This window comes from Candida margitis (assembly GCF_024628925.1).
Source record: "Candida margitis strain CBS 14175 chromosome Unknown scaffold17, whole genome shotgun sequence".
In the NCBI taxonomy this organism is placed as follows: domain Eukaryota; kingdom Fungi; phylum Ascomycota; class Pichiomycetes; order Serinales; family Debaryomycetaceae; genus Lodderomyces; species Lodderomyces margitis.
In genome coordinates this window covers 151,115-175,408 of record NW_026261852.1, presented here as the reverse complement: position 1 = coordinate 175,408, position 24,294 = coordinate 151,115, and the positions used below count along the sequence as shown (strand labels likewise).

Here is a 24,294-nt window from a genome sequence, read left to right as displayed (position 1 = left end):
AGCTCCGCGCTACACACTAAATTTATATGCAGTATCTATATATCTATTAAGTCAGTAACAGAATCGGGCTTACTTTCGAAGCCACCGTCTTTCCCAACAACATCTTCAGTAGACTCTTCATTACTCTTTACCAGATCGTTATTTTCATGGTTTGATTCTTCGATTTGCTCGTGTAGGAATGCATTATCTTTTGAGAAGAAAGATGACAACGCAGGAGGAAGTGTTAGTTGCTCTCCTTGTAATGCTTTCTCATCCACGTACACCAAGAAGATGAATTTATCATTTGGTTCATCCTCTATATAGCTTTTCACTTCACCAAATGTACAGTTGGTGGTCTTGAAATCTAAAACAGCTCCGTGTGGTGCATCGGCGAGGAATAACACCCATTCGCTGTCTGAATTCACCCTGCGCCTGTACGCATAACGGGTATCTGAAAATACAACACCAACTAGATGATATTTTGAAGGTATATCCAAACCTTCATCCTTTTTTATCTCCTCTATGATATTCTCTTGATTTGTGGTATCGAGTTTTGCGTAGTCGTTATTGATTGTCTTTAATGCTTCATTCAACTGGCTTGATTCATTTCTTATAGAGTCTGATAGTTTGGAAAGATCTTCGTGTCCCTCTTTCTCTCCGATGTTGTCCAAATAGTCCTTTGTTTTATCTAAAAAGCTCCTGATTTTCTTTCCCTCAAAGGAACTCAAAGACATGATTCTTGACGTAATAGTCGTCCTTTCTTTTGCTGACAAAAGTCTTTTTCTGTCCATCTCTTCGATCAAGGACCTGTATTTTGATGTAAACAACGCTGGATAGAACGATTCTCCCACGCTTAACGAAGGAACTGGTCCGGAGCTATCGTTTGGCGAGATTTGGATCCCCAATATAGGTGCGATGCTTTTAATCTCATAAGACTCGGAAGACCACAATAATTTACCCAACGATTCCACCAAAGTTGGTTCTCTGCTGTCACTCTCGAGGTTGACGCTTTGGAATGTTTTCAACTCTCCTTCGTGGTCTATAGCTTGTGAAATAAGGAGGTCAAACTCTTTATCTAACACTGATTTCACGTTTTTAGCTAGGTCTGTGCCAACTATGGTCAATAGGTCGTCCCAGTCTTCAAACTCGTGCGCCTTAAATGATTCAGACACATTATTGTAGAATCCTTCTGCACTTATGAATGAACGTTCACTAGCCGTACTAAAGAAACCAATAAGCCGTTGCATGGCTGCGATAAATGACACACCTTCGTCGGAATTTGATGGTGACTCTTCCTGTTGATCGGTGAACCAGCTTTCGCTAAATTCTTGAACTACATCTTTGCTCAATAGTATCTCGTTGAATGCATGAATTTGGCACAAAATCACGTACAATGGTATGACAAACCTTCCTGGTGTATTGCCTACTTTGGGAACAACTGCGGGGATGGTTTCGGTGCTCCTTAGAAATACTCTTGGGTCTTCAAAAAGTTGCGGCCCATTCAAATCAAATTGTTCTGATTCGCTGCCCCATCCACTACTATATGCATATTCTTGTGACTCCAGTAGTGGAAGTTGTGGAATATCCTGAGGGTTTGAAATTGCAACAGTACCTCTGTTGTAATCTTCATCAAACATTTGTGCTTCTCCTGGGTGTTTTTCTTCAGAGTCGCCAAATAGATAGCCAATCGCTTGTTCTAAATCGTTATTGGCCTTTTTCAATGCCGACTCTGCTTGGTCGTGGGTAAACCCCATTTCCGCCAATTGCTTAATCTTTGAATCCATGTGTGAATGTATGGATGGTGTGGGTGATAGGTTTGCTTGAGGAAAAACAAAAACACAAAATTGTTTTGATCGATTCAACAGATTGACAAAGGATTATGAGAACACACAAGACACATCAAAATAATTGAAAGAGTAGAAAAGTATACTACTGGCTAGTTATAAACAGCAGTCAGGAAAAGGCTTCTACTATAGTGGAAGCCACATACTGTATCCACCCCACAAAACCTCTCAATACAGTTAAATTTCCCCGATTCTATATCCTCTAAAACACTACAATAATGCACTACAACACTTCACTTCACTTCACTTTTACGTCCTTTCCGTTAATCTACATTTAAACTACCATGATGCATATCCAGCCCCTATCTCGTTATCTCTTACTTGTCTCCTCCATTAATTAAAAAAAAACAAAAAAGAAAAGAGAAAAAAATTAAAAACAAAAAGAAAAAAATTTTGGAATTGAAATTTATATCATCTCTTTGATGCAAATTTTGAGATTACTCTGTAAAACAACATACATCAAACCCATCCCAAGAATTGTGTCTACTACTATACCCCGAAGATCGATGTCTGTCAGCACTATTAGTCAAGAGTTATCTAAGTTAGGCTTGAACCAACCTGAGCCAATAAAGGACACATACCCTGATTACAATGTCGTTGATGTGTTTAGAAATTACATTGGTGATGAATTAAACCGAATTTCTGGCATTGATAAAGAAATCATTGTTCAGGCTTTGGACACACCAAAGTTACTAGATCAAGGTGACCTTATTGTACCCATCCCCAAGTTAAGGTTGAAAGGCGTTAATCCAGGAGAAAAATCCAAGGAATGGGCTGAAAAATTCAACAAGGGCAAGTATATCAGCGATCTTGTACCACAAGGAGTTTTCCTTCAATTCTTTTTTAACAAGTCGATTCTTTTTGATTTGGTCATTTCTGATGTCTTAAAGAGAAAGACTGACTACGGATATTTACCATTGGGAGTCGGTAAGAAAGTTGTGGTGGAATTCTCATCCCCCAACATTGCCAAACCATTCCATGCCGGGCATTTGAGATCGACGATTATTGGTGGTTTTGTTTCCAATTTGTACGAAAAGATTGGTTGGGATGTCACTAGAATCAACTATTTGGGAGATTGGGGTAAGCAATTTGGTTTATTGGCCGTTGGATTTGAAAAGTATGGATCGGAGGAAGAGTTGGCAAAGGACCCAATTAACCACTTGTTTGAAGTTTATGTTAAAGTCAACAATGACGTTCGTAATGAAACCAATGAAGCCACTGGTGAAGTTCAAGAGGGTGCTATTGACGCCTCGGAGCAAGATGAAAAGAAGATTCAGTCTTCCACCAACGAAAAAGCAAGAGCCTTTTTCAGGAGAATGGAAGATGGCGATGAAGCTGCATTGAAAATCTGGAAAAGATTTAGAGACCTTTCTATTGATAAATACGTTGACACCTACGCCCGTCTTAACATTGTTTACGACTACTACTCTGGTGAGTCGCAAGTTCCACAACAAAAGATGAAGGATGCCACCAAGTTGTTTGAAGAAAAGGGTTTGGTTCATGTCGACCGTGGAGCCAAATTGATTGACTTGAGTAAATTCAACAAAAAATTGGGCAAAGCTTTGGTTGAAAAGTCCGATGGTACATCTCTTTACTTGACTAGAGATGTCGGTGAAGCTATTAAACGTTATGAAAATTACAAGTTTGATAAAATGATTTATGTTGTTGCTTCGCAACAGGATTTGCACTGTGCTCAATTTTTTGAAATTTTGAAACAAATGGGCTTTGATTGGGCACAAAACTTGGAACACATCAACTTTGGTATGGTTCAAGGAATGTCGACTCGTAAAGGAAATGTTGTTTTCTTGGACAATATCCTTCAAGAAACAAAGGAAAAGATGCACGATGTGATGAAGAAGAATGAGGACAAATACAAACAAATTGAAGACCCAGAAAAGATTGCCGATTTAGTTGGTATCTCGGCCGTTATGATTCAAGATTTCCAATCGAAGCGTATCTTGAACTATGAATTCAAATGGGATCGTATGACCTCGTTTGAAGGTGACACTGGTCCATATTTACAATACGCTCACTCTCGTTTGTGCTCGATGCAAAGAAAGTCGGACATTTCTGAAAAAGAATTGGAGTCAGCAAACTTTGATTTGTTGGTGGAGCCATGTGCTGCTTCGTTAATTAGAACATTGGCCCAATATCCTGATACTATTAGAAGAGCCACCAAGAACATGGAGCCTTCAACCATTGTAACGTATTTGTTTACATTGTCCCACATTGTTTCTCAATGTTATGATATCTTGTGGGTCTCGGGACAAGAAAGGGAGTTGGCTGTGGCAAGGTTGGCTTTATATGCCACAACAAGACAAGTCATTTACAATGGTATGACTTTGTTGGGTCTTACTCCCGTTGAAAGAATGTAAATGGATATATAGTGTTTGCGCCAAATTATGAAAGGGTCGATATCTTGTGTATACAACAAATCAAACTATAGGAAATTGTAAAAATCTCCGATGGCATCTTCCTTGTGAACGCGCTGTATTTAGTCTATCTTTAACATTTTTACCGACTGAAACTTCAATATAAAATCCACAGCGAACAGAAAACAGTGGCAATACCTCTCTTTGTCCATGTGTAATAAATTCAAAGCCGCAAAAATCTGACGTGTTTTTGATGAGATACAATCAAAAAAAGGATACCTCCTAGTTATTATTCAGCACCAACATTTCACTATGCTGGTGCAAGTCATAGACCCTTTGGAGACACATTCTGAACTAGCAATATTAAGTGTGTGGTAGTGTGTGTGGTAGTGTGTGTGGTAGTGTGTGTTTGATGACCATACTTTATCGATAGCAAATTTAGAATCCATTAATGTAAAGTTACGTAATGATTTCTAAATTTTATTTTAACTCCATTCACACACACTACCACACACTATTTTTCTCTTTCATCTAAAAAGAAACAGAAAAAGAAAAAGAGAGAGAGAGACACAGAAAGAGAGGCAGAGAGAGAAACAGAGAGATTAATTAAATTCAAATTCGCACATGGAGAACGACAAAAAATTAAAGAACTTTCCGTTGCTCCCTTTCTTCTTCTTCTTCTTCTTCTTCTTCTTCTTCTACACAGACAGATCACTTGCTGAATACTGGATAGAATAGATTTAACCTTCAATTCCTCAAAACAATGTTCAAATACACTTCACGTACCTTATTGAAAGCTACTTCATCAGTTGCTAAACCAACCGTTGCTTCTATTGGTTCCATTAGAACTAAATACTCGTTGCCAGAATTGGATTACAAGTTAGATGCTTTAGAGCCACACATTAGTGGACAAATCAATGATCTTCACTACCATGTATGTATTTAATTTCCAACCGCATTAGCCTGCAAGAGCCATAATACTAACGTTTTCCTTTCCTTTTTTTAGAAACACCACAAGACTTATGTTGACAACTTGAATAAGTCAATTGAAAGTGCCGTTGAAGCCAAGTCCAAGGGCGAAGTCAAGAAACTTGTTGCTTTACAAAAAGCCATCAACTTCAATGGTGGTGGTTACATCAACCATTGCTTGTGGTGGAAAAACTTGGCTCCACAAAGTGCTGGTGGAGGTCAAGTTCCAAGTCAAGATTCAGCTTTGGGTAAGCAAATTACTGAACAATTTGGATCCGTTGACAAATTGATTGAAATCACCAATGCCAAATTGGCTGGGATTCAAGGTTCAGGATGGGCATTTATTGTCAAGAACAAGGAGAATGGAGGACAAATTGAGGTCATTACTACTGCAAACCAAGACACTGTTACTGATCCAAGCTTGATTCCTTTGGTTGCCATTGATGCATGGGAACACGCTTACTACTTGCAATACCAAAACGTCAAGGCTGAATATTTCAAGGCCTTGTGGAATGTTGTTAACTGGAGAGAAGCAGAAAGAAGATTTGAATTTTAAAATATAAGTGTGTAGTATAACGCTAAACAAACAATTATATATTTAAGCTTAGTTTAAGTGCTGTGTAGAAGGTACCTAAGCTGTCTTCAATTGTCAGCACTAGAAGTTAACCAAGTAGGTAATGGGTTTGTAGAAAGCATCTCCATTTCAAAGTATCTCGGACGAAGTGGGTCTGTCGTTATTTTCTTGGCGAAAGGAAGTAGATAGAGGTACAAGTCTAGATAAAGTTTCGGCCCCGAAAACATTATCGTCTTTATTACCCACCACTATTCACCTAGTGACTCTAAACCGACTAATTGCCGAAAGCTTTCAGTCTCCAAATAAGAACTTCGTACTACTCTATTGTTATATTTATAAAATCAGAATTAAAATGTATTATTAACAGTTATAAAATCGAGAAACTTTTTTTAAAAAAGGCATCATCAAGCTGATCCTTTTTAATCAGAAAGACAAAATTAAATACTTTCCAAATGTGAAACTAAACCCATGATTCCATTTTTTCCCTTATTCTTTTGCTTTGCTTTGTTTTGCAACACGCTGTCCATCGTCCAACACCAGTCTCAAACATCAAAGTTTGAAAACAGGGCATGCAATGCATCACCCTTAGGTATCTCCGTGTAATAACTATGCGATGCACGTTTAAGTGCCGGTATCAATTTATCCCATCGCAATATCCTTACTTCTTTGTCAAAACCCCTAGGTTTACGGATATCGTAGGCCATTATTCTTTTCGCTAGTTCTGAACGGTAGTCTTGGTTACTCGGTTGTGAATTCATATCGTCGTCGAGATGGGGATATGTGTATGTAGCAGCGGCAGCGGCGGCAGCTGCAGCACTATTGGCAGCACTGTTGCCTGTACTAATGGCATTGTTATACGACACGCTGCTATGCCTTGTTGATGAAACTGAGCTAGAACCCATGGATGCACCCGAGGATACCGAGGACGATTCACTCATTCGCGAACTTATTGATTTCTTAGACCAAAATGGAACCAAGTTTGATCTGACTCTACCACGTTCTCTCCTTCGCTCACCAGCATCAGCAAAGGCGGAGCCAATCAACAATTCAACAATTTCAATTACTTCAACTGATGTAATGTAGTACTGGAATTTGTTCCCCGTCTCTGGATCATTATTGATAAATCGCGTGCTTTTAGATCCAGGCGTCTTGGCATTGCCAGTCTCATCATCAGATGATTGCGATTCGTAGTCATCATTGGATCGAACATCACACTCTAAACACGACACTTCAACAACGTCGACATTGGGAGGCGCTGGTAACGTTACTGGGTTCTCATCAGCACTGCCCACAATGGTGAAATTAAGGATCAATTGCTGTCCGTCTTGAATTCTTTCAATTCGAATAATTCGACGACGATCCTGTTTCTCCAGGACCGACCATTTGGGACAACATATGTCTTCAACTGAAGCACCAATCAAGTTTAATTCGACCGGTAAAAAGATTGAATCGCTATTGAGCGCCTCTTTTGGTGGTCTGGTGCTACTACCACCAGCAGAGACTCCACGTAATATACGATACCTCTGTTTGTCCAGTGAAGGATGTTGCACGATTGAAGTAGTGAGCACTGGAGATCTATTTTCCTTTTTCGCCGGTGGCGTACGGCGTTGTCTTTGTGTAGGTGATATTTTGCTTGACTGCTTTTCCGGCACTTGCTGACGAGTTGTTGTTACGGAACCTGGGGAACTAGTATACAGAAGTTGATCAAATGATGTACTTGAGATGGCGGACAAGGGCGGTTGATTACCAAGTGATTGGTTGCCGAACGAATCAAAGTAAACTGATTGTGATTGTATTGTAGTGTTATTTGGGGCAAACAGTGGTGGAGAAGAAGATGCAATGGGTAATTGTGGTGGTTGATTAAACATCGAAGTTGTTAATTGGCCTTGTTGTGGGTATTGAGTGTCTAAGTTCGACGTGTTTGTAGGATAGTTGAAGTCGTAGACAGAAGAATGGCCAGCATCCAATTGTTGTGTAAATGATTGAATCGATGAAGAAACAGACGAGGCCAATGGATAGTGGTATTGTGAGGATGGCTGATATGAGAAGTTATCAATAGGTTGGCTAGTAGCTTGTAGTTGATTGTTGTTGCTGTTGTTGCCTGGCACAAATGAACCTGAGTCATTGTAAGTCCTCGTCAGTGGCGTTACTGCGCTCAAATTGACATTTACAGACTGCGTGTAGAAATTGTTGGTATTTGCTGGCTCATCGTTGACGGTGTTTGTAGTTGTGACATACCCCGGTGGAGTCAAGTCTTGATTGAACAATTCAGTGTTATCCTCGTCAAGCAAGTAGTTGGCAGCAACAGAATTTAGAGAGAACCCTTGTGAAGATGTTTCATTGGTAGATTCATCAACTGCATAGACGGGGTTTGGATTGTTTGTTGCATTGTTAAGCTCATTAGGATCTAGCATATCAAAGCGATTGAATTGTAGCAAGGGAGATGTAGCAGTAAACATAGGACGTAAGTCGTGTAGCAATGTATGAGATCCTTTGCTCGTATTCCTTTCTAAACAGCAAAGAGGGATGAATGTATGCTAAGTAGCGTTTCTTAGTATAGGCCCCACTGGCAGTCAAGCAAAAGATGTGTGAGTAAGGGGAAGTAGTTTGAAACGCTAGTGTTGAACTAGTGAAGCTTGAGGGGTAGGGTGATTTTAAACTGTTTATATATGCACAACTATAGTAGTGGATATTATATATATATGGCTGTGCGTTTCCTTCGTAATAACCTATTCGACAGGTGAATGTGAATGACCCTTTTTCGTCAACTGTGATGGAGTGGTAGTCCAATTGATATGAAAAAAAAAATCAAAAGAGTCTAAGAATCAGTAAACGTGCAAACAATAGTCCCTATATATATCTTACACATTTTTTTTACTTTTCGATAGAGGTCTAATTGAAAGAATTACGTAACAATTCATCACTTACTTTACTTTACTAACTAAAAAGAAAACAATTAGTATTTAGTGCAACACAAACTTCAAACAATAAGACTATGCATATATACATAAAAAGAAAGTCACTAAAAATTTAAAAATTTATAAAATTATAAATTTTATTTTTTTATTTTTTTATTTATTTACATTACACAAACCATAATTTCCTATTAATAGTTTCTTTTCTTTTTTTTTATTTTTTTTACGTCACTTAGGCCCTGATGCATATTATATTATGTGAGTGAACAAAATTTTTTTTTTGTTTAAATTTTAAAGAACTGCAACATAGGAGCATAATATAAACCTTTTATTGTTTTATTGTTCTGTAGGCGTGTACTACTCAAAAGCTTCATTTCCTATTTTGTGTGTATTACGAAGGAACTACTCTATAAAGAACCTTTATGCCCTATTGTTATCAAACAAAATGGCAGTGAGGAAAGCTTTTGTATGTATTGAAGATTAATCTTTGTTCCGAGAATTAAGCAACAGCAAACAATCAGTTATAAGAAACTATACATTTAATGTAGTTGATCTAAACAAAAGCCTAATTTTCTTCTCTTTTACTTTTAGTTGTTAGATTCAGTGTATGACGACATCAATGGCACATCTTTCAAAAATGCCACATGATGGATATGTAATTACACCGATATGGCGAGCATCTGATTCGACTCAGATCGTGTACCCACAGTAGTATAAGCCTCTTTGCAGAAGCGCTTGAATGACTGCAAATCTTTGGTTGACAAACACATTGTAGTACACGGTTTAGAGGGGAATGTGGCTTTCAATCTTGACGTGTGTTGCTGTATATATTCTTGAAAGAACTACTGGCGACTAAATCTAAGATATAGTTTTCAATATACTGAATCTACCCTTTACTCGGTTCCCACTCTAGATACAATCAGGGACATTCGCCTAAAATTGCTCTTTTTGAAGATACGACACAATCAAGCCTCAACATTTCTTTTCGAATAGACCTTCATAAGGTATCTCTTACGGCCGAACGTTTAATTTCATTTCATCTCATCTCTTTACATGACATCACAACTGTATGTTACCATTGACGGAAAAATTGAAAGCAATGATAAACATTTTTCCGTATGCTGGGGTGGGGAATCGTTTGCTTCCTCGGTAGAAAGGCGGGACGGCATACAAAACAGATAGGTATGGGCCCCAATTAAAATAAAAAATAATAATAATAAATAAAAAGAAACAAGCGCTCGTACATTTACGTCCGTTACTAATTAATTAATTAGCCTTTATTCAAAATTAAAGTTTTAGGCTGGTTGTTTTGTGGTTGTCAGCGAAGAATTATGTTTCTTTTCAATATAAGTTGATTGATGGAAAGAGAAAGCCAAGCACTCGTTGGAGAGACACTTTCATCTGCCAAAAAAAGCTGTAACACTTTAATGCTTTGTACAACGGTACCTGAATCGCAATTAACCTGCTGTAAGCAGATTCCTTAAATGACTGAATAGTATAGCTCTATGAATAGAGTTTTGCGAACTATTACTTGTGACAAAGTTACTCATAAGTTTTCCCAATTGGAGTGAGGAGGGGCAATACAACTAGATCATTCTTTACATTTATCCGGGACACAATACGGTAAGCTCAAACAAGACCAATTGTTTCAAACAAAAATAAGCTTTGATACACCTACAAACCGTCCATTTGGAAAAACAACTAATAAATAACAAAATACGCGTTTATGCATTTTTGGTACTGTCCTAGAGGACTTCTTGCCCGAATAAGAATTGCTGAAACTGGTAAAGCGATGTGGTTTTTATTTTTCTTAGGTAGAAGTACTGTGCTAACGTATCTCTGCCAATAGTTTGACTAAAATAGCACAGCTTTAAATTGTGAGGGAATTGTTCATTACTGTCTATTGAGTTTTCTCAAAAGCAGACTATCTATACAAAATCAGAAGGGTGTTCGTAACTTGACCCCCGCCTCCACCCCTTCCCAATTAGACTGAGATCAACGTTGAATTGCAAGTTTGTTGTTGAAAGTGGTAGCACAAAATGCACATTTCCGATGCCGTGAACCTTAAAATTCTAAACTTGATGGAGCTCCATCAGTACAGCCACATCGAACGAACGTTAAATGACCATAGTTTCCAAAAGAGGGTACAAAAGAGAGAGAGACATGCGTGAAAACAAAAGAGGCCAACAACAACTGATTTGACTCTGTTTGTGTACCTTTGTATGAATAAGATTTGTCTCTTTTAATATTTTTTTTTTCAACATCACAATATTACAAACCAAAATTTTAGATCACGCATACATTATTATGTGCTAGTTATTGTTTCAATTGAGCAATAGCACATCTAACGCGTTTGCGTCATAGAGAAAGAGATATATAGAGAGCGACGTTAGGGGTCAATTTACGACACCTTCTCCAAATTTATCAGAAACCCTCAATGTAGTCTCACTTACTTTCGTGTGTATCCAAAGTATGCATTTATTCCTTCTCTTTTAGCTGCATGATAGGTGTCAGAATTATGACATGAAACGACAAAGTTTAATGAGAAATAGTTCTTCACTAGCCACTTCTCAGCAACGCTAGTGTTAAGAAACATGGTTTTCCTAGAAGACCAAGCATACTTTTTTTCTACCATCAATGTGTCCTTTCCTTATTCATCACACTGTCCTCTTCCTATATACAATCTTCTTTTTAGACTAGTAAATACGTCTAGAAAAAATAATACACTTTGCTGTTGGAAATATATAAGGAACTAATTTCCTTTCTTAGGGTTCTTCCGGGAGTCGTAAACAACGCTCGAGTGATTTTGTAACTCTGAAGGAATGACCGGGCGCAGTAGCAAATTTCCATTGTTTTTACTTTTCCATTCTTTTTTTTTTATTTATTATTTTGTTCTTTGCTCATCTAATAATTATTTTCTTCTTTTTTATTTACCAGAAGTAGAAAAGAATCTTCTACGACACGACGAGCATTTACAATACGGATTGTAAGTAACAAAAAAAAAGTGTGGTATGCACACAATTTCCACTCGCACCAAGATCTATACCATTCAGGATTAACTTGGCACCATGTATGTTCGATCGAAACGAGATCTCAACAAGTTTAAGCTTTTATCTCAAAATATAATACGTCATGCAGATGGTGCCGTAGTGAAAGCAAAAGAGGGGAATCCAAACCTTAATTTAACCGGGGAAAACCAAAACAAAAAAAATAAATAATAAAAAATAATTCGCTAGCTTTTGTACTTTACTTTCTGATTTATCTCCGTCTAAAGTACTGCAAAAAGAAATGCAAGAAGGGGTAAACTTTGTACCCCAAATCTAAATGTGTTGTACGGCGATTTTGTTTTATCAAATTTTTCCGTTTTGTATTTTGGACGATGTTGCATCTTAGTTGTAACAATAGTAAGCTTACTTCCATATTTCCATATTTTGCAAAAATATGCAAGATGAGTTAAAAATTTAGTATTTGCACAAGAGCAAATGCTTTTTCTTTTTTTTCTCATGCGAGTGAATACAACAAAAGCAAAACCATTTGGGATTATATGTACGAGGCGGGCCAATGCTCCTAACCAATTTATCCTATCTATATATTTGGTTCTACACAGTCGTTGAAAGCATACAATATCAATCATTGCCCCTCGTCCTTTAATAACCTTTTAGTGTTGGTCACTTTAAAAGGAATTGATCACTGGTAAGTACGAATCTTGAGCTCCTAGATGATCTCTTCGAAAAACAATATACAATTAAGCCTCGCTGTGGCTGTTTGGGTGGAGAAGAAAAAAGAAAAGATAAAAAAGAAAAACAAAGAACAAACAAACAAACAAAGAAAAAAGTTTAAAAGTGACCTCATATTCTCTATTGTTCTTCAACATGCACACTCTTTGCCATGTGAAAGAGTGTCTAGTCTAGTTCAGAAGACTCCTTGCATGAACAGATTAACAATAGCAATATATATGACGTCTTTGTATGTGCCTTTGTTGTTGATTGCTTTGCGGAAAAACTTTGGTTGTCGAAAGCGGAGAAAAAAGAAATAGAAATAGCATTCAAAAATCAAACCTCATACGAGTAGACGTGCTAAAGATCTAATTGTATTGCTATCCGATTTAGTGGAGTGTAAGAAAAGAGAGACCAACAGTAAATTTTGGCCATGCACCAGATCTCCGATACATACAGACAAATAATATGCCGCAAACAAAATTTATCGTCGGCGTTTATTAGCTATTCTGGCCGATACGAAGTATACAAAAAAGAGCCAGTGACTGCTTAATTGACCCCATGTGCCCACTCTGTCAGGAAAAGAAAAGAAAGGAGAGGAAAGAAGAAATCGTTGACATATCGTAAGCAATGGTTTGGACGGTAGAACAATAGAATGTTAAAAAAAAAACCTTGGCAACTTCTCCTTCAAGAAATCCTAATCTATTTTATCAATTCTTTTCTAGATGGAATAAATTTTAGTTTCACCCAAGGTTCTAAAGTTCGGACTGTGTGTCATTGCTGTGTCAAAGCCTCCCTCATCTTTTTCCTGACGATCATATGGCTGGGCCTTTTCTTTTTGGAGATCCTTCACTCACTCACTCACTCACTCACTCACTCAATCACTCACCCACTCACAATCGACTTTTTTTCTATTTCGCTCTTATTGTTTTCTATTGTTCTCTGCCAAGTCGGAATAATTTTTAACAGCAAAATAACAATAAATCGAAAAGGTTGCTCGAAAGAACTAACGCGCAATTGACAAGAAGGAAGAGGGTATTGTATTTCTCTTTTAGTAATTCGTTTTCTTCAGAGACAATTTTAAAGTCAAAGTTCGTATTCAGGCCAAACTGATCTTGCATTACAGGAGGTCACGTTCAGATTAGCCAAAAAAACAGCGCCACACTTTGCCTGTCGATAATCTGCAAACTTTGTCTGCATATTAAAAAAAAAAAAGAAAAGCACTATCCACTAACCACTCAACCATGGGATCAAAAGATTAGCATCGCAGCAACTTAATTTTAACTGCTTTAGAACTTCAATCACGAACTGTGGAGACGTGCTTTTCAATTGTGGAGACACATATCCATTAGTTTATTTCGTAGTCAGAAAAGTTTAGACGACCGGAGTTAACGAAAGAAAACGTTTCATTTAAAAAAAGCAAGACTCAAGCCTAGTCTGTCAAAAAGAGAAGTCGAAAATGAAAGCTCTTATTCGTTAGAGGTATTTGTGTGTATGCACCTGATCGCCCCAGTACAGGGAAAAAGGGCCGATAGTTTACGAAAGGTGAAGTAAAACACTCCTCTCATAGAATCTATTTAAGCCTCCCCCCTTTTTTGGCGAGAGTGTATAGCAGTTGCACACGCTTATTGGATATTCACTTTTATGAGATTTTACGTTTTTGTGAGAGCAAAGAATAAAGAGTCTAAGTATGGGCGTCAAAGTGCATTTCGAATGGGCGTTTTTACGTGTTTAATCTATCCTCAGCTCAAGGCGCATAGGTTAAGAACCCATAACGGCGCTTCGCCTTGTGGTTTGATAAATTTAAGACGGCGTTTTGTGGAAAGAGGTCTCTTGGTTTTTCTTGGTAATGAAATCAATGATCAACTTTCAATCCAAAGCAAACAAGGCAGTGCTGGCAACTGCAAAGGGATAAAAAATAGGCATTAAATGCAAAGCCAATAAAGTATAACTGACAATTCAAGCACAGTTACGTTAAAAAAGAGGCTATAAATGAAGTAAGGCTTTGGTTGGTGCTGTTTTGCAGTAAGGCTTTTTCTCCACCTACTCTTGACTCAGCTTCAGTAGTCATCACGGTTTAATTATCGGTAGCATTGTGAGAAGCAATGCATTTTTTATTGTCTTGATTTTTTAATGTTTAACTTTTCTTCTTTTTCTCACAAACCCTGATTTTTTATATAAAACATTACCCTTTTGTGCATATGTATTTTATGTGCAGGTATAAACACAAAATTAATGCTGCCCAATTACGGCATTTTCGTATTGTGAATTGAAAATAAAAAGACAAAAAAGAAAAAAAATAACCATCAGCGTATATCGAGATAACCAATCTAGCATCAGTAAATCGTAGGTCTTTAAATTAGTGCCGCACGTTCAAATGATATAAGGATTAAAACATGCATATGCCTTAATTTCTCATGAGTGCGATTGAAGATAGATCATACCTCGGTTCTATTGGAGTCACCAGTCACCAATTTACATTTACGCATGATCCTTTAATGGTGCTTGGCTCTAAGGCGTTCAAAATAATAAAGAAAAGCCTTCTTTAAAGTATTGTTGCTCTAGTTTATTTTGTATCTCGCACACACCCTTTCACACAAATAGGACATTCTGCAGGATGCAAGTGAAGGAATTAGGGAAAAAAGAAAAAAAAAATTGTTTTCTTTTTTAATTTCCCTCTGCACTAATTTACAATGAACGTCGACTGAAATCGTAGATGCTGCTGTATAGCCCTTTTCAAAAGGGTTACGAGTTTCACAGAGAAAAAAAAAAGACCAAGCTGTTTAAATTACATTAAACTTTGTACTCCTTGGTTTCTTATCTTTAACCAACCTATTTTCAGTTAATGAGATGCCACGTGGATTAGATCGAAATCACTAAAAAAAAAGACGTTCTATAGGATCTAAAATTTTCGATAATGACCTCATCTCCGGATTTAACGCATGCTCTAATTGGATTTTGTTGTTTTAATTAAGAAAGCCCTGTTGAGTATGAATTTTTGTGATATGCACCGAACAAAATTATAGCCCGTTTTTTTCTCCTCCTCTCGCGTTAGACAATACAAAAATACAAAGGATGAAGAGAAAAAAAAAAAAAAAGATTAATTGTGGTGGCAGTGGTGGGACTCAGTATAAGCTCACTTATATACCGGAAATGTGTTGAATTGAACAATGAACAATAAACAAATAGAGCGTAGGACCTACGTTTTATTACCTAGCTGTATTTATGATTGGCGATTTTACCTACTCATTCAGTTCACCCCAATACATTGACTGAGAACGCTTTATGGTTGTGTAAGGCAGTGGGTGTCAACGTAGAGTTCAATGTCGAAGACCCTTCTCATTCTGTAGTTTCATTGAACCATCAACAGCTTGAATGAGCTAATCTAGTAACCTGTGTACGGTTGTCAATGAGATATACCGGTATATTTTCAACATAACCAATAATTGTTTTGTAGAAAAAGCCACTTTTTGAATTTTCATGTGAATTTTTTTTTCTCGCTATTCTGAAGTACATCCAAAAAGTGACAGGTTTCTGACGCATTTTTGACTGGCTTTTTGTAGACTAGACCGCAAGTAGGACCAAGAAACACGGGCAGAAACTAGTTACATAAAGTTTTGCCAAACCAGTAATTAACCTCGCCCCGCGATGGGTTTAGAGAGCTAGCTTGTGCCACTCCATAGAAAAACCCTGCATTGTTCAAGATTGATGAATTGAGTTACAATGGAACACAGACCCAAACTTGGTGATTTTAGGAGCTGCTTTAGGGCATAGGCGATACTAAGCTGCGTGTCTTCAACTATAGCTGTTTCCAGGAATAGGTGGTTTATGATACTGCTGAATATTCATCGTATCACTTTATCATCTATACAAAAGCACATTCGGAGTAATATAAGCTTTAAACTGACGTTGATATCACTACTCTTACGTCCGGATGCATTCGCTGTCCGCACAATTAGAAGTACTTAAAAATTTTTGTATGTACTTCTCACAACGGAATTCCACATTGCTACGAAAGAGTAAAATTGGAACACCTGCAAAGGCAATCAAAGTTGAAGATCAGTTGCGTAAAGTACCTGTAATTTGTCCTGAGAGTGGAAAGAACTCACAGTGACAACAGTCTAATAGCTTTACACCCAAACGTGAGAGGCTCATTTAGCGGCCTATGACTGCGTTGCATTTACTATTGTCAGTACTTCAAGTTACCTCAATGCCTGGACCATATAATAAAAACGTTGAACAAGCAATTCCGGAAACTGTACATCTTCCGAATTTACTCCACACTCGATACCAAAGTATATAAAAAATTTACAATGTCAATTTCAAGAAAATATATATTCGGGGTTAGAATGTCAAAAGATACAAGAATTCAAAATCAAAAACGAGCAGCAAACAAACACCTATTTAGTTGTGGTGGTTCTCTTTCTGTCGTATTGTGGGTAGAACTTGGAGAACAAAAAGCCGTCAAGTAAGACCAAGCCGGTGATGACGGAAGCATGGATACCAACAACAAGGTTGTGGTCGCTTCTAATTCTGTATCTCTCTAAGTAACCCAAGTATCCAGCGGCAGCACCCCCGGCAATTACAAACAATTGAGTTACGACAACTGGGTTTTGCAATTCAACGGCGGTTCTAGATACAGCTTGTGAAGCACAATTTTGAGCGTTTTGTCCTGATTTTTGCAAAAATTGGCCAAATTGTTGAGCACCTCTTTGTATTGATGCGCTGATTCTGGAAAACAAGGATCTACCCTCTTCTTCCAAACGATCCAATTCCTTTCTACTGGCATCATAGGCTTCTTGTCCCTTTTCGGCAGCAGCATCGTAAATTACTTCGCCTCTTTCTCTTGCGGCTTCATACAACTCCTTGCTAGCTTGCTTCAAATCTTCAGCTTCTTCTTCGCTTGACTTCTTCAATTCCTGTGCCTTGGCTTTTCCTTCCTTCTTCAACTCTTGCGCCTTGGCTTGACCTTGTTCCTTCACTTCTTTGGCATCGGCAGATGCTCTCTTTTTGGTGTTTTCGGCATCTTTTTCGAGATCCTTCTTGAGTTGCTCGTGGGATGGTGGGTTGCTGTTTGCCATTTTTTATGTATCAATTGCTATTGAAGAGGGAGGTGCGAGGGGGGTCGTGTAAGTTTTAATTATAAAGATTGAATAAGTCGTGTTGCGATTGAAAGTAGATTTATATATAAAAAGATAATATATATGAAATCTATTAGTGGTTTAATTGATATGTGGGAAATGTATCGTTAAAGAAAAGTGGTTGAAACTGGTGTGTAAAATTTAAATTTAAATTTTGTCTTTCTTTAAATAGGGTGACGATTAAATATAAAGACTGAAGTGAGTATGTGTGTGGTAAGTTAACGAATGATTTTCTGTATTTAAGGAAAATAATGGGACAAAATTAAAATAGCAATCAAAAGATAAAGTAACCACCCACACAACACACACACTCATAATCATAATAGACTAATTAGCAAAGAATTAGTCGACACACAGTCACTATACTATTGTTTCACTAACATCAATAGTGGTCCTTCTACCTCTTACTCTGTTGCTTACTAAATGACTCTTGTCCCCCTTACAAAAAAGCCCGGTTCATTAGTGCCAGGGAAAAAATAAAGGACAAAGAGGTAAATTTACGACACATGAGTTTAGCAAAGTCTTGTGACTCCTTAAACAAAATGAAAAAGTCAGCTCCGATACTTCCCTTCTACAGAGAATACATGTATACTCTAATACTCCTGTATGACCCTTACATTGAGAAATGTAAACATGTATGCTCGGCCAAATGCCATGTAACTTAGAACAGTAAATATCCCCGAACATGCGCCTCGAGGACACTCGTCTTAACCTTGCTCCCACACTTTGTGTTTTTATTGTCACTCCGTGGCCCGCGTAGTACAAAACAGTGTCGGAAATTTAAGGAAGAAATAGACGTGACGAGGAGAAAAAAAAAAAGAATAACATCAAAAAAGAAGCAAACGGTGGCAAAATTCTAGAAAAGGGTGTCAATGATGAACGATGTACTCTTAAACCGAACCATTCCTCTTCCTGCTGTGTTTGGTCATCTCCTATAGTGAAGTAACTTCCTCATTTCCCCACAGTTCATTTAGTGTCATAACAAAATTGTTGCCCCAACTTGTATATCACGTGCATATAAAAAAGTAGGGCTTTTACCTCTTCTCACATTCTTGTCCTCAAAACAAAAAAAAATTTCAACTTACAATCAATACCTCTGCTCAAATTTCCTTATCCAAAAGACTCGTCGATCGAAAACCAACACCCCGGCTTTCCACGTAACATTCCGACAAGTAAATATTTATAAAGATGTCATCAGAAGCTCCAAAAAGACAATTCGGTGGTAAAAGAAGAGGAGGACCAAGAAGAGGAAGAAGAGAAGAAGAAAAAGGATGGACTCCAGTCACCAAGTTGGGTAGATTGGTGAAGGCTGGTAAAATCACCAGTGTTGAAGAAATCTACTTGCATTCTTTGCCAGTCAAGGAATTCCAAATCATCGATTTGTTATTGCCAGAATTGAGTGATGAGGTTATGAAGATCAGATCTGTTCAAAAGCAAACCAGAGCTGGTCAAAGAACTAGAATGAAGGCTGTTGTTGTCATTGGTGACTCAAACGGTCATGTTGGTTTGGGTATCAAGACCGCCAAGGAAGTCGCCTCTGCTATCAAGGCCGCTATTGTCATTGCCAAATTATCAATCATTCCAATCAGAAGAGGTTACTGGGGTTCCAACTTGGGTCAACCACACTCTTTGCCATGTAAGGTTACCGGTAAGTGTGGTTCAGTTACTGTTAGATTGATCCCAGCCCCAAGAGGTAAGGGTATTGTCGCTTCCCCAGCCGTTAAGAAATTGTTGCAATTGGCTGGTGTCGAAGATGTCTATACCCAATCTAACGGTTCTACCAGAACTACCGAAAATACCTTGAAGGCTACCTTCGTTGCCATTGGTAACACCTACGGTTTCTTGACTCCTAACTTGTGGAAGGAAACTTCATTAGCTCCATCTCCATTGGACGTCTATGCTGAAGAAGCTGCTGCCGGTAAAAAGAGATACTAAGTTATTTAGAATAGTTAAATAAACGTAATCTTTTTTGCTAATCACTATTTAGAATCTACAATATCCTCTTTTTGCACAATAAACCATGTCAATCCCTTCAGGATTGCAAATCCATGATATTAGACACCTATACTGTACTAAAAAACGAAAAAAAAAAAATTTAAAAATGAAAACACAATATAACTCCGCTAGCTTATTTCTCCATTTATTGTTGAGCGACTTGTTCCATAACTTGGTCTTCACCAACAGCAAATTGACGCTCATTAACTTGATTCTGAGATAAATCGGCAGAATCCTTTGTCCATGTATGAGGCACCATGGTTCTACCTTCTGGATGCTGGTACATACATGTTGCAATATGACAAGCAGCACCAAAACGGCACATCTCCTTAAAGGGGTGATTAAAAGTACAGTCAACTCTGGTGCACTGGATACCAGCACGGCAAGGCACACTCGATGTTGCATGTCTTCTAACACACTTGTAATTAGTACAATTCATACCGTATTTACACTGTTCCAAAGAAATCTCATGGAGTGTTGGTAATGGCTTAACACCAGCAGTTGGTGCACGCGGATGCGCTTTTTTACATTCATCGTCTTGACAATTGATTCCACCGGGACAAAATTCCAAGGTCTCGATCTTTGCTTCTGGGTTTGCTGGTGTAGGATGGGCAAATGGACAATTCTCTTTAGCGCATTTGGCACCAAATTTACAAGACCCTTGCTTCAACTCAATATACCTCTTTTTTTGTTCCATGTACTCCTTATTTGATTCCTCTAGCTTGGCAATCAACTCCTGGTCTTGATCTGGATGTAAAAAGTTACAAGTTCCCGGCGGATTGGGGCAGTTGGGATACGCAAAACACTCTTTAGTTGGATGTGCAAACTCACAATTTGCAACTGTACATTTGGGGAAACGAGGACATCTACCCTTTGGTTTACGAGTTACAAACTTTGTGACATTGTCTTGACCGTTATTTCCAGATGCAATCAACTGCTCCAACTTTGCCGTCGCTTGTGGTGGTCTCGTTACATTTCCACGGTCGCTTGGTCTTGACTTACCTATGCCCTTGGTTTGGCTACCGGTACGTGCAATGGAAGAGTCATTGCCAAATCTCTTGTTTCTCAATGCGAGCTTCTCCCTCTCTGTCATTCGTTTTGGTCCTGCTGGTGTGCTGGGTCCTGTTGGACGCTGTTTTGTATGAATATCAGTTGGTGGAGCCCCCGATATGTTGGATAAACCAGACTCAGTTTGTATACTCGGGCCAGGCCCTGGAACATAATTTGGGGCCTGGTTTTGATTAACAAATGGGTCTGCACCGCCTGTACTGCTTGCCTCATGTTGGACTGGTACCTGTCCCACCTGTTCATGTTTGCGCTGAATATTGGCAATCTCGTCAAACACAAGATTTATAAAACCTTCATCCCCAGGAAATTCCTTCACGTCTAATATCTCTTCCAAGACCTTGTCTTTGGAATCTTTATTTTCAATCAAGAATATTATGTATTCGGCAATGTCGTGTGCTTCTTCATTGTCTACACTATATCGGCTTCTAAGTTCGCTTTCTAACCCAGGTCTAAGCTCTTCTAAAATTTTTGGCGAGATGTTGAGTGGCATGATTGTGGTGATGTGGTTAACGTGATGGCAAATCAGTAATGATTTATGTGATTTGTAATGTGATCAGGAGGATTTATTTTTCTTTTTTCTTTTTTTTTTTCCAATGTTACTCTCTATTTAATTTTTTGTGCGTCATTGTACCCTCGCTGAGCTTGGCCAATACTAATGTTACTATTGGCTTTGAATTGGCTGCACAAATTATACTCTACTTCAAACTAATCTAAACTTATCCTCTGATATCTCACCAAGCAAATTCTTAATATCAACCAACATCTTATCCAATTGCTCAGAGATTGTCGAGGCAACTAAAATGTACGAATACAACAAAATGAAATCATCATTTTTCAACACGAGTCCATCATTCTGTTGCTGTCTGATTTCACTCAATTTGTATAACATCCGATCCTTTGCATGCTCGATGGAGGCAAATTTCTTGGGTAGCGAAAACCCCAACTTCATAGCGCTGGCAATCATGTAGAATACCAAGAAAATCCTCTGCTCAACTTCATTCCTCTCAACTTCGATATACTTGAGCACATACTCCTCATTACCATTAAGTGTAGGATCTGCCTTGATCAACAAGTCCAAGTTCTGGAAAGCATCGATAATGGATGACGTTTCTTTAATGAGTTTGGCGTATGTCCGTGTGGGAAATTTACCCTTTAATCGAAACTCAACTGGTGCTTGTTTAAGCAATGTTTCGCACTCGGACAAGATCTTGTTTGTACCTTCTTCAGCTTTGAATCCTACCAATTCCATGGTGTCTGGGTTATATTCCAACGGGTCACTATTCCAAATGACGCCCAATCGCAACCACAAGATCGACAAACCATTCTTTAGTCTTGCCCTTGCACTATTTGGTAAAAAACAAGTGGCCATGACCAATGCCCATATAATACCAATGGATACAGCAGCAAATCGATGAAAAGCTATTTCACCAATGATTGGATTCTCTCCTCCTTCGAAATCGTCTTCTGCGTCCTTCTGTAGCATACTATACGAGTACAACATGGTCAAGTTATATGTCAACAAAATAAATCTCCCAAAAGCATTGTTTGCTTTCCAAAATAAAATAATGTAAAATGAGGGTATCGAGATCAAGATACCGGTCAAGGCCAACACATACACATTAGCTTCAAATATTGTCCACATTGAGAACGCGACAAATGCACCGAGGAAGGTACCTATAATCCGCCACTTGACGGTCATGGTCGTTCCACCCAAAGACTTGTTCATCATGATACAATATACGGTCAAAGCCCACTCAAGTCGCCAGTTTTCGAAAATCCCCTTTGTATCCGGGATAAACGCAAAAAGCGATAGACAGGCAGCACCCAAACCGACACGAATACCAAACTGAACATCGGCTCGTTTCAAATATTTTAGCCTGTTCCAAATGTCATAGCTGATGCGTTCTGTGAATGAATTAAACATGGGCTCTTCCTTCTTCAACCCGTACTGATCACGTAAATCATCTAGTGCTGCGTGTAGACTGGTATCGTTCGTGGGACTCTTGGCAAACTTACCTCGCTTGAAGCGAATCCACGACCATGACCTAGGTATGGATTGTGCATCTTGATGTTTGTCAAACAACTTCAAACACTGAAGCAACTCACTTGAAAATTGAGATAAAAGGGTAGCAAAATTTCCACAACATGCAGCAACTTCCTCTTGGTCAGCTTTAAAATAGAAGTTGGCATTTTGGGTAAATGATTCTTGGTTATAAATGTGTTCAAATGACAAGTCTTGCCGTTTCTGGTACATCTTTATGGCGCTGGTCAATGCATTTTGGTAATTGCTCGAATCGTTCAAGTCTCCAGCAACATACTTACCTATCGGAAGACTGTTTAACACATCTCTCACTGTAAAAACTAACGATTTTATGGATGGCGCTAAATGATAAACAAACAAATCAAAAAGTTGAAGTGAAGAGCCCATATCCGTCTCATCAACTTCTGTGCGTGCCGAATTGAATTGGCCCAATGATGAAGAGCTTCCAAACTCATCGCCGCTGTAGCTTCGAAGAGTTGTTGCAGAACTTTTTTCTTCTGACGTGCTATTTAACAAGTTCCATTGCATTCTCGTGGCCGAGCTCAATGCTTGCAAATGACGAGCCAAAGATACAGTCGAACACACCAACGTTTTATAGTATTCCCACTCAGCTTCCTTACCCACTAAACATAGCTCATACTTTGCCTCCTCTAGATGCAGCTCCATCGTTTTGACATTTTTTTTCAACTGGTCAATCAACGCAAAATCTTTCGCATTCAACTGTTCACCCGCCACAAACCGTCTCGTTAAGACCAACAACAATTTGGAGTAATTATTATAGGAGTCATTCAACGTATTCTGTAGCTCCTTGGTTGCACTCACAGGCCAGATCAAATAACAACATGCAAAGGAAATGATGCATCCTGTAACCACAACTTTAAATGTCGCCTCTATCCTTTCCATTGGTATACTGCCTGAACTTGCACTGCCCTCTTTGACAATACATGATACAATTGTGATACAAGCTAGTGAACAGGCGGTATTGAATGTTTGTTTATTCACCTTTTGTTTCATAAATGCAACTACTCCCAACGCCACTGAACTCACGATAAGATCTACAATGTGACTCACCTCATCCTTCCCACCAACAAATAAAATGGCTGAGATAAACCGGCAACCAAACGAGACTGTGATACTAAATACAATAGATATGATAACAAATAGCATTGTTTGGTTCATTGATCCTCTTGATCTAGAAGGGTGGAAATACACCGCCACCGTGGCAATGACATGTTTCGAATCGGTTGATCCTAAGAAATCATCAAAAGATCGGTCAAACACACCCAAAGAAGCAAGGAAGTACGCCATTGAACACTTGAAAACACTGCGGAAAACCTCATTAAAGTAAACTCGTTTAATCATTTGCGCCATTTGATTGAGGTTCGACTGAGGTCTGTAGCCAGAAATGGATTCATGCAGGACATCGTAATCTTGGGGTAGTGATAACGTAACAGCTCTATGTACCCTTTCACCTGTGTTTGCTAATATAACTGAATTTTGGCGAGTGACCCATTTACGTGGAGTCGAACTGTCTGCACGAACCTTGTAAAACAAATCATGCTCATCATGTCTTGATGGCGACAGAGCCAGCTCAAGCTCCACTGGGTCCATTAATCGGGCACTCTCGGAACTAATTGTCGAATCATTTGTATCTCCGTACATTAAAGCTATTTGCTTTAG

The 24,294-nt window shown here is 38.4% G+C and overlaps 8 protein-coding genes across 8 annotated transcripts; 3 read left to right on the top strand and 5 right to left on the bottom strand. All coding sequences in view use genetic code 12, as the record gives it.

The window, feature by feature from the left end:
- Positions 1-35: 35 nt before the first annotated feature.
- Positions 36-1,763, bottom strand: CANMA_003772 (uncharacterized protein; the record flags this gene model as incomplete). Its single annotated transcript, XM_051815979.1, has 1 exon — positions 36-1,763. One exon carries the CDS (start codon positions 1,761-1,763, stop codon positions 36-38), a length of 1,728 nt encoding a protein of 575 aa, XP_051670695.1.
- A 566-nt stretch (positions 1,764-2,329) lies between these two features.
- On the top strand, positions 2,330-4,198 carry CANMA_003771 (arginine--tRNA ligase; the record flags this gene model as incomplete). The annotated part of the gene is made up of 1 exon (XM_051815978.1): positions 2,330-4,198. One exon carries the CDS (start codon positions 2,330-2,332, stop codon positions 4,196-4,198), a length of 1,869 nt encoding a protein of 622 aa, XP_051670694.1.
- A 760-nt stretch (positions 4,199-4,958) lies between these two features.
- SOD2 (superoxide dismutase) lies at positions 4,959-5,720 on the top strand (the record flags this gene model as incomplete). Its single annotated transcript, XM_051815977.1, has 2 exons — positions 4,959-5,129; positions 5,202-5,720. The coding sequence occupies 2 exons, from the start codon at positions 4,959-4,961 to the stop codon at positions 5,718-5,720; spliced, it is 690 nt and encodes a 229-aa protein (XP_051670693.1).
- Positions 5,721-6,280: 560 nt separating this feature from the next.
- On the bottom strand, positions 6,281-8,197 carry CANMA_003769 (uncharacterized protein; the record flags this gene model as incomplete). Its single annotated transcript, XM_051815976.1, has 1 exon — positions 6,281-8,197. The coding sequence occupies one exon, from the start codon at positions 8,195-8,197 to the stop codon at positions 6,281-6,283; it is 1,917 nt and encodes a 638-aa protein (XP_051670692.1).
- Positions 8,198-16,769: 8,572 nt separating this feature from the next.
- CANMA_003768 (uncharacterized protein) lies at positions 16,770-17,450 on the bottom strand (the record flags this gene model as incomplete). The annotated part of the gene is made up of 1 exon (XM_051815975.1): positions 16,770-17,450. The coding sequence occupies one exon, from the start codon at positions 17,448-17,450 to the stop codon at positions 16,770-16,772; it is 681 nt and encodes a 226-aa protein (XP_051670691.1).
- A 1,248-nt stretch (positions 17,451-18,698) lies between these two features.
- On the top strand, positions 18,699-19,445 carry RPS21 (40S ribosomal protein uS5; the record flags this gene model as incomplete). Its single annotated transcript, XM_051815974.1, has 1 exon — positions 18,699-19,445. The coding sequence occupies one exon, from the start codon at positions 18,699-18,701 to the stop codon at positions 19,443-19,445; it is 747 nt and encodes a 248-aa protein (XP_051670690.1).
- Positions 19,446-19,650: 205 nt separating this feature from the next.
- On the bottom strand, positions 19,651-21,063 carry CANMA_003766 (mRNA-binding protein; the record flags this gene model as incomplete). Its single annotated transcript, XM_051815973.1, has 1 exon — positions 19,651-21,063. One exon carries the CDS (start codon positions 21,061-21,063, stop codon positions 19,651-19,653), a length of 1,413 nt encoding a protein of 470 aa, XP_051670689.1.
- A 210-nt stretch (positions 21,064-21,273) lies between these two features.
- CANMA_003765 (uncharacterized protein) lies at positions 21,274-24,276 on the bottom strand (the record flags this gene model as incomplete). Its single annotated transcript, XM_051815972.1, has 1 exon — positions 21,274-24,276. One exon carries the CDS (start codon positions 24,274-24,276, stop codon positions 21,274-21,276), a length of 3,003 nt encoding a protein of 1,000 aa, XP_051670688.1.
- Between the last annotated feature and the right edge of the window lie 18 nt (positions 24,277-24,294).